The sequence below is a fragment of the Leuresthes tenuis genome, unplaced genomic scaffold (genome assembly GCF_036924035.1).
Source record: "Leuresthes tenuis unplaced genomic scaffold, fLeuTen1.0.hap1 SCAF_7, whole genome shotgun sequence".
In the NCBI taxonomy this organism is placed as follows: Eukaryota; Metazoa; Chordata; class Actinopteri; order Atheriniformes; family Atherinopsidae; genus Leuresthes; species Leuresthes tenuis.
The window spans coordinates 37209463-37223043 of NW_027325361.1; the positions used below are offsets into that span (position 1 = coordinate 37209463).

A 13581-nucleotide genomic window follows, 5' to 3' on the forward strand; every position below is an offset into this window, starting at 1 on the left:
GTAAAGCACCATGACCTTACCAAGAGGTTTGAAGCTAATTATGGCCCTCTAAACATAAAAATAAAATCAGATATACAAAGGTGGAGCACTACTCCCAACCTGGACCTACATTCCATGACTGATTCTATTATCAATATAATATAATCAATATTCTCCCCAGGATGCTTTACCCATTTCAATACTTTCCAATCTATGTGCCGTAACGTAACTTAAGCAGTCACGCATGTGATTAATGCTTCACTGACATCGGGCACATTTCCTACCATATTCAAGCAAGCTCAGGTTACACCGCTGCTCAAGAAACCTTCCCTCCCTCCAACTCATGTGGAGAATTATCGGCCGGTCTCTCTCCTCCCGTTTCTGTTTAAAATCATTGAAAGGGCGTCTTTAAGCAGGTCACCGATTACCTCTCACATAACAACCTCCTCGATCCAAACCAATCTGGGTTTAAAAGTGGACACTCCACCGAAACGGCTCTGCTAGCTGTGACAGAAGCCTTAAAAGAAGCCAGAGCGACAGCTAAGTCCTCTGTACTTATCCTGCTCGACTTATCAGCTGCATTTGACACTGTCAACCACAGTATCCTTTTGTTCATACTCTCTAGCATGGGCATCACAGGGAGAGCACACTCCTGGTTTGAATCATAACTCACTGGTCGGTCATTCAAAGTATCCTGGCTTGGTCACACTTCTGCAGCACACCACCTCGCCACAGGGGTCCCCTAAGGTTCAGTACTGGGACTTCTTCTCTTTGCCATATAATCCAACTCACTGGGACAGATCATCCGATCACATGGCTTCTCATACCAATGTTATGCTGATGATACCCAGCTCTATCTGTCATTCCCACCTGATGACCACACGGTCTCAGCACGAATCTCAGACTGTCTCTCTGACATATCAGCATGGATGAAAGCCCATCATCTCCAACTTAACCTCCCAAAAACTGAACTGCTCGTCTTCCCAGCCAAACCAACCATACACCACAGCATCTGCATCCAAACTGAATCCCTATCTCTTGCTCCATCAAAGGTTGCTAGAAACTTAGGTGTCATGATTGATGACCAACTAACCTTCAAAGAACACGTTACCTCTGTTGCTCGTTCATGCCGCTTCGCATTGCTAAACTTAAGAAAGATCAGACCATACCTAACCCAACATGCCACCCAACTCCTGGTGCAGGCTATGGTCATCTCCCGCCTTGACTACTGCAATGCTCTCCTAACTGGTCTCCCAGCCTGTGCTGTGAAACCTCTGCAGATGATCCAGAACGCGGCGGCGCATCTGGTCTTCAATCAGCCTAAAAGAACACGTCACCCCTCTGTTCATTAAACTCCACTGGCTGCCCTTAGCCGCCCGCATCACATTCAAGTCCCTGATGTTAGCTACAAAGTGCTTAATGGAACGGCTCCATCTACTTGAATGCTCTTGCAAAAGCAAATTGGTCACTCCATCAAAGGATTGTAGTCTAGCAGTGCCTACACCACGTTCAAGACAATCCAGACTCTTCTCATGTGTCGTTCCACAATGGTGGAATGACCTACCGAGCGCTACCAGAACAGGGGCGTCCCTGTCTATCTTCAAGAAACTCTTGAAGACCCAGCTCTTCAGAGAGCATCTCCTATCCTAGCACTTACCTTGTACTTCCCTACCCCCTCTATCTCAGCACTTTATCTTTCTGTACTTTCCTCTATGCCTGCACTCTATCTCTACACTGTCACCTCTGACAGTGTCTGACTAGTGCAGGGGTGTCAAACTCAAATACACAGTGGGCCAAAATTTTAAATTGAACAAAGCCAAGGTTGAACAAATGAACTAAAAAAATAAAATTGAATTGAACCTTTTAATATGGAACCCAACAAGTTTTGATTTAACAATGAATACTGAACAACAAGGCTTTATATAACTTTAAAGTCAAGGCGTGCAAAATTGAGTTGCTAATAATAATAATAATAATAATAAAAACATATCAATGGTATATTAAATAAAATTTAAATAAAAATGTAATGCCTCCTTTCTGTTTGCAGCCTTCTGAGGTAAATGTCAAAATTAGCTTCTTACACAGGCTAATAAATTTGAAAATAAAATAACATAAACCTCTTTTCATCTCCTTTACTTTCTGGCTCCTTTGAGCTGTGTCCAGGTGTTTCGTTTCATAGTCTCGTCTAATATTATATCCTTAGTTACTCCTTAGTTACTCCTTAGTTACTGACGCGTTGGCTCCACAAACAAGACAAACAGGTCTGTCTTTTACATATGTAAACAGATATTCTGTCTCCCACCTGTCCAGAAAAGTTCTATTTTCTGCCTTTCTTTTGGCCATTTTTTGGTAGGGTAACAGTGACAGCTGTGGTCTGAGGTCGAAGTGTGGTCTGGGGGAGAGGCGCGGGAATACGGGGTGCACGGGGCTTTCAGACGAAGGAGTGCGCAAGAAGACCGCTGGCATAGACGCTACTGACACAGAGGAGGGGGCGTATCTGCCTCTGTCCTAATTGAAGCACCAAAACAACAGCAGAGCATTATGGGATTTGAAGTATAAGCGGTGAATGTGGTGTTACGGCGCTGCCGCCGTAAAATACTGGCGGGCCAGCTCTAATATTAATTTGAAATTGCCTCCCAGGCCATATATAATTACAATGCGGGCCAAATTTGGCCCGCGAGCCAGAGTTTGACACCTATGGACTAGTGGTTTCCTTCTATGTAGTTTATTGTTAGCTTTGATGTTAGCTGTAATGTTATATCCTTCATTTGTAAGTCGCTTTGGATAAAATCGTCTGTTAAATGCATAAGCATAAACATAAACATGTGCCGAAATAATTTATGGAGTGGGACAGAGTATTATCTACGTACGTATGGGAGAGAGACCCAGGGTGAAGTAGAAAACCTTGCAAGTGAAAAAAGAAAAAGTAGGTGGGGCATTCCATTCTTACAGGGCTATTACTACTCTGCCTCGTTGAGGCCACTGGTATGTATGTGTTTTCTGGACTACACAGCAGACTGGAAAGATATAGAGAAAACTACCATAAAAGAGATACCACTTACAGCTTTTTTTAGAAGATATTAGACTGCAGAGCAAACTTAAAATTGAAGAAGAACCCATAACATATAACATGCTAACAGCATGGAATGACATCATTAAATTCTGTGGTTTGGAGTAATATTATTCCAGAATTGTGCAATGGTGTGCATGCGACTCTGGCAGGGTTAAGAAATGGAATTCAAAAGGCCTAACCTTTAATTTCTCATTTGTCCATGAAGGGACTTTTCAAAGTTTTGAAACCTTAAAACAAAAATATGAATTAGGCAATGATGACTTTATTTTTAGATACCTGCAGGTCAGACACTACTTTAATCAGAACATTTAAATTAATTTGGATGATTCTGGGTTCATACAAACATTCATATCATAACTCAAACAAAAACACAAAAACATAAATCCCAGAGTGTACAACAGCATCCTGGGGTGAAGGACGGAGAATACAAATTATGTTAAAGAGATAGTAAAGAGAAGGAAGGCTAACGATTACTGAGGAAAGGTGGGAACACATATGTCAAATGCAGTGGCTTTCAGCTGGGTCAGCCATTTGGTGTGAATTCTGTTGGAAGACCATAATGAGTTTTTTTGTATTATATCCAATCACAAGACATACAGAAACAGAAGTAAATCATGCTGGAGATCTGGGACAGATGGGGCCAATCACTTCCATGTTTTCTGGGAATGTCAAATGATTCATCAATATTGGGTAAAGATCCATGAACATATACAAAATGTGCTTTCAGCTGAAATCCTGTTCCAATATGAAGGACTGTACCTGAGTAATATTTTACTGAGGGACTGGCGCACTAAGGACAAGACACTGTTCTACATTCTGCTGGCAGCAAGTAAAAGGGCCATTATGAGGAGATGGCTCACACCGGAGCAATCAACCATTGAGGACTGGATAAACATTAATCACCGAATATACATTATGGAAAGTAATTTTCAATCCAGGTGCAGAGGGATGTTTTTTATAGATTATGGTCCAAATGGATGGAATATGTTGAGCCTATACGATCTGACTTCATTTAATAACTTTTGACAAAAAAAATATTGTGATGTGATATGCTACGCTTCTGTGGACACTGAAGTTGTAAATGGTAGGCTTCCCCACGCCCCCATAGTTAAACTGTTATTTTGATTTACAGTTCAAAATAGGAAAAGCAAAAGTGTTAGGAGTTACTACGTTGTTGTAAGATCTGAGAACTTTTTTATAAAAAAAAAAAAAAGAATACCAAAAACTTTCCTATTTTATTAATTATCATAGTTAGGGATGGCTCAGGTAAATGGCTCATTTAGTGCTTCAGCTAGTTCCTTGACCGAGCTCCATCATATCTTAAAGATCTCATTGTAAGATGTTTTCCTAACAGAGCACTTCGCTCCCAAACTGCAGGTTTCCTTGTTGTTCCCAGAGTTTCTAAAAGTAGAATGGGAGGTAGAGCCTTCAGTTATCAGGCCCCTCTCTTGTGGAATAAGCTGCCAGTAAATGTCCGGGAAGCAGACACCCTTTCCACTTTTAAGATTAGGCTTAAAACTTTCCTTTTTGATAAAGCTTATAGTTAGGGATGGCTCAGGTAATCCTGAAACATCCCATAGTTATGCTGCTATAGACCCAGCCTGCTGGAGGAGCTCCCATGATGCACCTCTCCTCCCTCTACTCTCTTTACTCTCCATGTACATATGACATCATTGTCATATTGTGTTAGTCTCTCTCAGCAGGTATCCCTGGCCTGGTGTTATGGTGCTTGTTGTCCCCTCTTTCCTGTCCTCTCAACCCCCAGTTGATCGAGTTGGATGGCCGTCCTTCCTGGTTCTGGTTCTGATGGAGGTTTCTTCCTGTTAAAAGGGAGTTTTTATCTCCAAGGTCGCCTCGTGAACGCTCAGGACGAGGGATTGAATCGATTAGAAGTTTCAACACAATCTGCTGATCTCCATAGAAAGGAAACTTTTTGAACAAATTGGCATTCTACGAATTGGACTCTTTTGGATTTTAAATAATTTGGTTTAATTTGAGCATTACAGTGCTGTCATGGACTGGTGACCTGTCCAGAATGTACCATGCCTCTCGCCCAATGACAGCTGGAATATTCTCCAGCATCCCCGCGACCCTGAATTAGATTAAGGTATAGAAAACAAGTGGATGGATTACAGGGATTTGCATTATAATTGGATTGAATAGGATTGAATTGAATTGGACTTCATTGTTCAGGTGTCTTGTGATGGCAAACGTTGTACATTGGTGCAATAAAATAAATAAAACCAATTTTATCAGAACTGGGGTAGATGATCTTGCAGTTGATCTTGACTGGGGATAGAGGCTGGTCTAGGATTACTTTGAGTTTATTCTCAGCCCAACTGATATGCCTTCTATACCAAAAGCAGAGGCCAGGGAGTTTGGGGGGACTCGATTATCACCAGGGATGTATGAAGTATGTAGTTAACTCATTTCATGGTGGTTGGGCCTTTGCAGTGGATGAGATCCACCCTGGTTGTAGTTGGACTCATGGTTGACATGCCTGTCCTACATAACATGAAGATTGGTGACAGTGCCTCTAGTCTGGTATACCAGGGTGGTGGTCCCCCTTTTTATAAAGGGAGACGTGACCACGGCAGCTTGACTCAGCGCAGACCAAGGACTTGCTGAAAAGATTATCCCTTGTCTAGCTTAGGAACGTCTTGCTGTCAAGCACGAAGAGCTAAAGAAGGTGGCTGGAGAGAGGGAGGCTTAAGAGGGCAGTATAATAGTAAAACAGTGGATCAAGATGGATGGATGGATAAAAGGATGGATGGTTGGTCAGTGTAAGTGGCGCTCCTAAAGTTTGTTTAACTATATGTTCCTCTTCACTTGCAACTGAGAGCTTCAATATAGCTTGAATTTGTAATGTTGTAAAGAAACAACACGAGTGTATATGTATTAACTGTGAAGATTAATCAAACTCACCACTGCAAACTCATCTTTGTCCAGGTGACCATCTTTGTCTATGTCACTCAGGTCCCAAACCTAGCAGCATAAAATAAACACAAACATGTTCTTTTTGACAATCTGTTGCTTAACAGCAGAAATGCATTTATGCAGTTTCACTTTTTCAATAAATATATCTATTACGCTGTATTGAAACAATGGAGTGTGAGCAGTATAAGGGTTTTTAAAACACAAAGAGATATAGGAGGTCATTCCAGCTATTCTCAAAAACAATAGATAATAATGAGAGCTTATCATTTTTAAGAGAAAGAAATTATGCAACAATATAATTTCCCTTTGGGATACATAAGGATTTTTTTATTTCATTATTTCAATTTCTTTTGATTTACTTAATTTCAACCAAGTTTATGCTGGAGAGGTGCAATTTCAACCAAAAACCATCAGGTCTAAATGTAGGATATCAAGCAAGGATAGCAAGGATATCTTAAAAACAGACATTTTGCCTTCATTGTTCTAAAAAAGACCCCTTTTAACTCAGCACTGTTTGAAAATAACTTTATTCACAGAGAAACAACCATTCCAATTAGTCTGCAAAGACAGTTTAATAACATAATAAAACCCTTTAGGAGCACAGGACAAATTCAGTGACAGGAGTGTAGAACTGTGTCAGCAGCTCCTGTGGAAGACTGTACTTCTTCAGTTGTCTCAGAGAGTACATCACATTTGCTGGGTTTTTTTTCAAGATGGAGGAGATGTTGCTGTCTCAACTTCAAGTCGTGCAAAACTGTGGTACCCAAGAACTTGAAGGTTCCACGGTTGATACAGGGCTCTCAAACGTGGTGAGTAGGGGAAGTGATGAGGGAAGTTTCCAAAAGTCAAATGTCATTTCCATAGTCGCTCAGCTCCAGGTTGTTCTGACTGCACCAGAGCTTCAGCCTCTCCACCTCCTGCCGATACAAAGTTTCGTCACCATCTCGAATGAGTCCAATGGCAGTGGCGTCGTCTGCAAACTTCAGGAGTTTAACAGTTTGGGCCATGGCGGTGCAGTCCTTTGAGTAGAGCAAGAAGAGCAGTGAGGAGAGGACACCAGTGTCATCGATGACGATGACGGAATCATTTTGTTGACACAACTTTTTTTCATGACGATAACGAGATGGTGATAAGATAAACATGGCTCCTTGATGACTAAAGCATGACGAGACTTGTGAGTTTTCGTTGACGAGGCGAGAATGGACGTAAATGTTGGTGGGTGGTCTGTTAGACGTTTAAAATTCATGACATTTCTGCTTATTGTGCGTGTAATCTGTCAATTAAAACCTAAATAGTATCTGCTGCTGCATCCTTTCCTTGTTTGGATGTTGTCGCTCATCACAGACACCGGACCATGAGGGTGAAAGTTTCAACACAGGGGCTTGGTGGTCGTAAACGTAGAGATGACATGTGGGTGTATTTTAAATAGAACCCGGCAGATAATAAAACAGAGTGTATTGTGACGGGACACGGTGGCAAATGGGTGGCCTACAAAGTAGGCGGCAACCTTAAGCGGCACCTGAAGGCGCCACAAAGATATTTTTTTGAAGGTAAGTTACAAGTGCTGTGAACGTAACATAGACATACGTTACTCGACAATCAGCTTGTGATTAATTTCATAGTAAGCTTATAAATTAATAAGTTTTCCACATACTCCTGTCGGAAATGGGCTGCTAACTTCAGGCTAAAATTAGCTTTGTTATGCTAACGTCAGTTCATTAGCTTATGTGTGTGTATGTTCATTGTACTTTAGCAAATTCTGAGAAAAAAAGCCACAATTGCAGAAGTAAAATGTTTTTGTTTTTGGCTTTTTTGGAGTAATAAACATTGATTCCACTGTTCCCACTTTATCTGTGTGTAATGCACAATCCTTAGATCAGAAAGTATTTGCCGGTGGGTGGAAACGTTATATGTCTAAAACCATTCCTTTATTATTGTAATTATTGGTGAAAATAGCCGATCTGCAAGTTCACAATGTGTTGAATTTATAGATCTTTTTTTTCACAACTTATGACTGACACTGCCCAACAGCAATTTTCACTACTTATTGACCTAAATTAATTTGTTAAAAGACTATTTCTTTTTTTGACTAAAACTAGACTAAAACCTATTTGACTTTTCGTCGAATAAAACTGGACTAAAACTATCACATTTAAAAGTGACTAAAATTTGACTAAAACAAATTTTTTGCATTTTTAGCAGGACTTTTAGCATTTTATTCCAAAAGACTAAGACTGAGACTAAATCTAAGATGATTGTCAAAAACAACACTGGAGAATGCATCCTTGAGGAGCAACTGTGCTCCAGGGGGGCGTGTGGATGAAGTGGTCCCAGTAGAGTGCCTGTGTAGAAATCCCTCCGTTAGCTCTCCTTTAGCTGCAAGTAGCCACATAACAGCAGCTATGAGCTAACAGAGCTATAGCACATGTTCGTTCATTCATTCGTATTTGTGAAATAAAGACAGATAATGCCTTATTTAGAGGCTGCATCCTCTAAGCCCGTTCACTCCGTTATATGGATTGCGAGTTATCTAAATAGCTTCCGAAGGACGCCAACTTTCGCCAAACTGTTCTCGGTGAGTAGATGAACATATTTCATGCCAGAAATAAGGTCTAGGTTTAAAAATACCGGAGTTCCCCTTTAATCTTAATCTAAATTCCAGCTTCTACTTCCTGCTTCTAAAGAGTGCAGACGCGTCTCCGCTTCCTCCTGCTGCTTACTGCTTAATTTGCTTTTAAATCATTCTATTTCTTTCCACAAGTCTTGGATATAATTCTATTCTTTTTCTTTTAAGTGAACCAAGACTTTTTAAATAATTTTTAATAATTTTTAATTCTTTTTACAACTTATCTGACGAGCCAGCAACTCCGTGTGCGTGGCCTACACACAGCTGAAGCCTGATTTACAGTGTCCGGGCACCTAGCACTCAGCTAAAGCTAGATAGCCTGGAAAGGTACTAACTGTTAGGCTAACTAGCAACAAGATGCCTCCCTTCTCCACAGATGACTACTACAGCCTCCTGCAGAAGATTGCAGTACTGGAGACGATAATTCATCGCTTAGAAGTAAATGTGGAGGTAAATTAACTGTGTGGAAATGAAACAACCTTGCCATTGATTCAAAGCAGCGGAGATGAGCAAGCTAACACACAGCTAAGGAGCACAGATAACAGGACCAAGAAAGTAGACTCTGTGCATTATAATAAATCAGCTAATAATAATCCTCCCTGGAACTGTCTCGGTGCAAAACCAAAAAGTAAATCATGTCTCCTGAAAGTGGGAGGAGGAGAAACCGACTGGCCTTCACTTCCTACGAGACAGAGGAGCTCTTCTACCCCTGTACATGGGAGGAAATAGGACTAGACATCTGTGAATCAGAAGGTTAACAACAAACCTCCAAAACAACCGAGTGTGAAACTGCAGAACAGATTTGATCCACTATCGAAGGACTCTGGATCTCTATTGGATGACCATCCATCCCAAAGCATCAAGGCAAGGACTGAAAACCAGATGGAAAGTAAAAGGCCACAGGGAAAGCTAAAGGCTGGGCCTCAAACTCTGATTGTGGGTGACTCTGCCGTAAATGATGTTCAAAGGATGTGCGGTAAGAACACTAAAGTCCTCTGCTTTCCTTGGGATATGGTTAACGATCTAAAGGAGAGAATTCTTGGAATTGCACATGAATATCCAACTGTGACAAACATCGTTCTACATACAGGGTCAAACGATGTGTCCAAGCAACTATCCGAGGTTCTGAAACGGGACTTCATTGGATTATTAAACACAGTGAGCTCGCTGAATGCAGCTGTATTCATCAGTGGACCTGTACCACCAGTCCGAGGAGGAGAGGAAAGATTCAGCAGGTTGCTGGCACTGAATAAATGGCTTTTATTGGCATGTGCTGACCACTCAGTGCATTTTATTAATAATTTTAACATTTTTTGGGAACGCAGGCATCTTTTTAAGGCAAATGGATTTAATTTTAACAAGTCAGGGGTGAAACTGTTCACCTCCAACATGTTTTATTTCCTACGTCATCCATCTGTGCTCGGGGCCAAGGCTGAGATAAACAAGGAGTTATCTCATAGAGAGGAACAAACAAATCCCAGCAGAAACCTTGAGGAGGAACTCCATCTGCCCCCACCCGAGAAGAGCTTCGGAAAGGAGAGACAGCAGAGGCAAGAAGAGGGGTCCTTATTTGCCCCCAACCCTCTCAACAGCACTAATGACCAGGACCAGGACCTTCCCCAGCCCCCCAAGGTCATCGCTCCTCACCATCCCTTTCCCCTCCTCCCCTCACCTGAAATTCACTGAGGAGATGATGGAGCGGGTCAATGCTGGGCTTAGATCTACCCCCCCCCCCAATCCCTTTTTATCCCCCATAAACCCCCCACCAAAGCGGCCAAAGGTTCCCCGCCGAGCCCCGCCCCTACTAGAGCAGCCGAAGTGACGGAGCCCAGCCCCACCCCCTCCTGTCCCTCCACGCTGCCACCAAATAATACCTCTAAAACACTTAAGTTGGCTTTATTAAATGTTAGGTCTTTAGCTGGGAAAACATTCTTAATTAATGATTTTATCACTGAGCACACCCTGGATTTTATGTTTTTAACTGAAACCAAAATAACAGCGCTGCTGTTCTCATTGAGTCGACCCCTCCTGGTTAAATGGTAAATGGACTGTATTTGTATAGCGCTTTTCTAGTCTGACTGACCACTCAAAGCACTACATGCTGCATTCACCCCACTCATACAGCACGTCTTAAGATACTTAACTACGTGCTTTTCTATTCATTCATACACACACTCATACCCCAATGATACACTGGGAGGCAACGTGGGGTTCAGTGTCTTGCCCCAAGGACGCTTTGACATGTAGCCCGGGGAAGTCAGAGTCGAACCACTGACATTCTGATTGGTGGGCGACTGCTCTTCCTCCTGAGCTACAGCTCAGTTTTATCAGCGAGGCCAGCGAGGCAAGAGTGAGCAGGAGAGGAGGAGGGGTCGCAGTCTTATTCAATGAATCATTTCAATGTAAGCAGTTATCTCCTGGAAGTTTTCAGTCCTTTGAATATACGGCTATACAGCTGAGTCCTGTTTCTGAATGTTTGCAGGTCCCCTAAATACTGTAAATACTGTGCAGATTTTTCCTCAGTGAACTGCTGTCTATGATCTGATTTTGACTGTATAATTATTGTTAGTGATTTTAACATCCATATGGACAACCCTCAGGACAGAGGGACTAAAGACCTGAGTAACACTTTGGGCTGACTCAGCATGTAACAGAGCCCACGCACAATAGGGGTCACACTCTAGACTTAGTGATCTCTAAGGGTCTGAGCATTTCAAAGATTACTGTGTCTGATGTGGGCCTGTCTGACCATTCCTCTGTTTTCTTTGAGAGTATGATTCCAGTGCACACAAATGTCTCAACAGCAGTGATCTCAAAACGGTGTATAACTGAAAACAGTAGTGAGACCTTTAACCAGGTCTTCTCTTTAACACCTGCCCTGTCCGAGGTTCAGTCAGTGAGCTTGTCAGTAGCTTCAATACTAAAATCTTAAATGTTATGGATACTATTGCTCCCATTAAGGTGAAGGTTATCTCTGGAAGGAAGAAGTCTCCATGGCGAAATTCCACACTTGTGAAAAATGGGAAGTGTCGGAAAGCTGAGCACAGATGGAGAAAAACAAATCTCCAGGTTCATTATGACATCTATAAAGAGAAACTTCACTCTTATAATTTACAACTGAGGAATGCAAGGAAATCCTACTTCCTACTGACATCATCACCAAAAACAGTCATAATGCTCGGGCCTTATTTGCTACAGTTGACAGGCTAACAAACCCTCCGGTGTCAGTGGCAAATGAACTCCATTCCACCATGGCCTGCAATGACTTTGCCAAATTCTTCATAGACAAAGTCCAAAATATTAGACAAGCAGTTGGTACATCAGCAGCAGGTTCAGCATATGTACCGTGTCCACCGAAAATCGGTTTAAGCACCATGACACTATTTCAACCCATTAACAGTAAAGACCTGGAGGACATCTTACGTCACCTGAAGTCCTCCTCTTGCTGTCTAGACATCCCACCAACAGGTTTTTTGAAAGGGGTCTCAAAGACTTTGGAGTCAGACCTGTTACTGATTGTGAACTTGTCCTTAACATCAGGTGTGTTTCCAGAGCCACTAAAAACAGCTGTAATTAAACCTCTGCTGAAAAAGGACAATCTTGACAAGACGCAAATGAACAACTACAGGCCCATCTCAAATCTCCCATTTTTAAGTAAGATCATTGAAAAAGCGTTTTTTCAACAGCTTAGTTACTTTTTAAACACAAAATAACTGCTATGATACCTTCCAGTCAGGTTTTAGACAGCACCACAGCACTGAGACTGCTCTGACCAAAGTGTTTAATGACGTATGTCTGAATACAGACGGTGGAAAAATGTCAGTCTTAGTTTTACTGGATCTCAGTGCTGCCTTTGATACAGTTGACCACAATATATTACTCAAACGGCTGGAGAACTGGGTGGGTCTTTCCGGAACTGTACTAAACTGGTTTAAAACATACTTTACATCTGAGCAGACAAGAATCACATGTGGAGTTCCCCAAGGTTCCATCCTGGGACCTCTTCTGTTTAACATCTACATGCTCCCACTGGCACAGATTATAAAAAACAACAAAATCAACTACCATAGCTATGCAGATGACACACAGATGTATATAAAGAATGTCACCAGGAGACCGAGGGCCTGTACAGGCCCTTGGAAAATGCATTGAGGAGATTAATGACTGGATGTGCCACAACTTCCTCCAGCTAAACAAAAACAAAACTGAGGTAATTGTCTTTGGAGCCAAAGATAAACGATTGAAAGTCACCACAGAGCTTCAATCTATAAATCTAAAAACGACCAACCAGGCCAGAAATCTGGGTGTAGTGATGGACTCAGACCTAAATTTGGACAAACAAATTAAGGCAATAACAAAGTCAGCCTACTATCACCTTAAGAATATATCAAGGTTAAAAGATCTGATGTCTCAGCAGGACCTGGAAAAACTAGTCCATGCATTCATCTTTAGTAGGCTTGATTATTGTAACAGCATCTTTACAGGTCTGCCTAAAAAGTCAGTTAGACAACTGCAGCTCATCCAGAACTCAGCTGCTCGAGTCCTCACTAAGACCAAAAAAGTGGAGCACATCAGTCCAGCTCTGAAGTCTTTACACTGGCTGCCTGTCCATCAGAGGATAGACTTTAAAGTTCTGATGCTGGTCTATAAAGCTCCAAAATACATCAGTGACCTCCTGACCCACTATGAACCTTCCAGATCCCTCAGGTCATCTGGATCCGGTTTTTTATCAGTTCCCAGAGTCAGAACCAGACATGGAGAAGCTGCATTCAGCTTCTATGCTCCACATGTCTGGAACAAACTCTCAGAAAGCCTCAGATCAACTGAAACACTCAGTGTATTTAAGTCCAGGTTGAAGACACATCTATTTTCAGCTGCATTTGAATAAGCTTGAGTTTCAAAACGGAATCGTGTTTTAACTCCTGATTTTATCTTTCATATATATAATTTTTCTGCTTTTATCTAT

At 41.8% G+C, this 13581-nt stretch overlaps 1 protein-coding gene across 7 annotated transcripts in view; it reads right to left on the reverse strand.

Annotated features, from left to right (window-relative positions):
- Window positions 1-13581, reverse strand: part of LOC140312418 (epidermal growth factor receptor substrate 15-like 1) — a 110024-nt gene that overhangs the window by 83443 nt on the left and 13000 nt on the right. For all 7 annotated transcript variants that reach the window (XM_072390250.1, XM_072390254.1, XM_072390253.1 and 4 more), the window contains one exon: window positions 5978-6037. In XM_072390250.1, the coding sequence (XP_072246351.1) occupies window positions 5978-6037 (60 nt within the window). The remainder of the gene's footprint in view (window positions 1-5977; window positions 6038-13581) is intronic.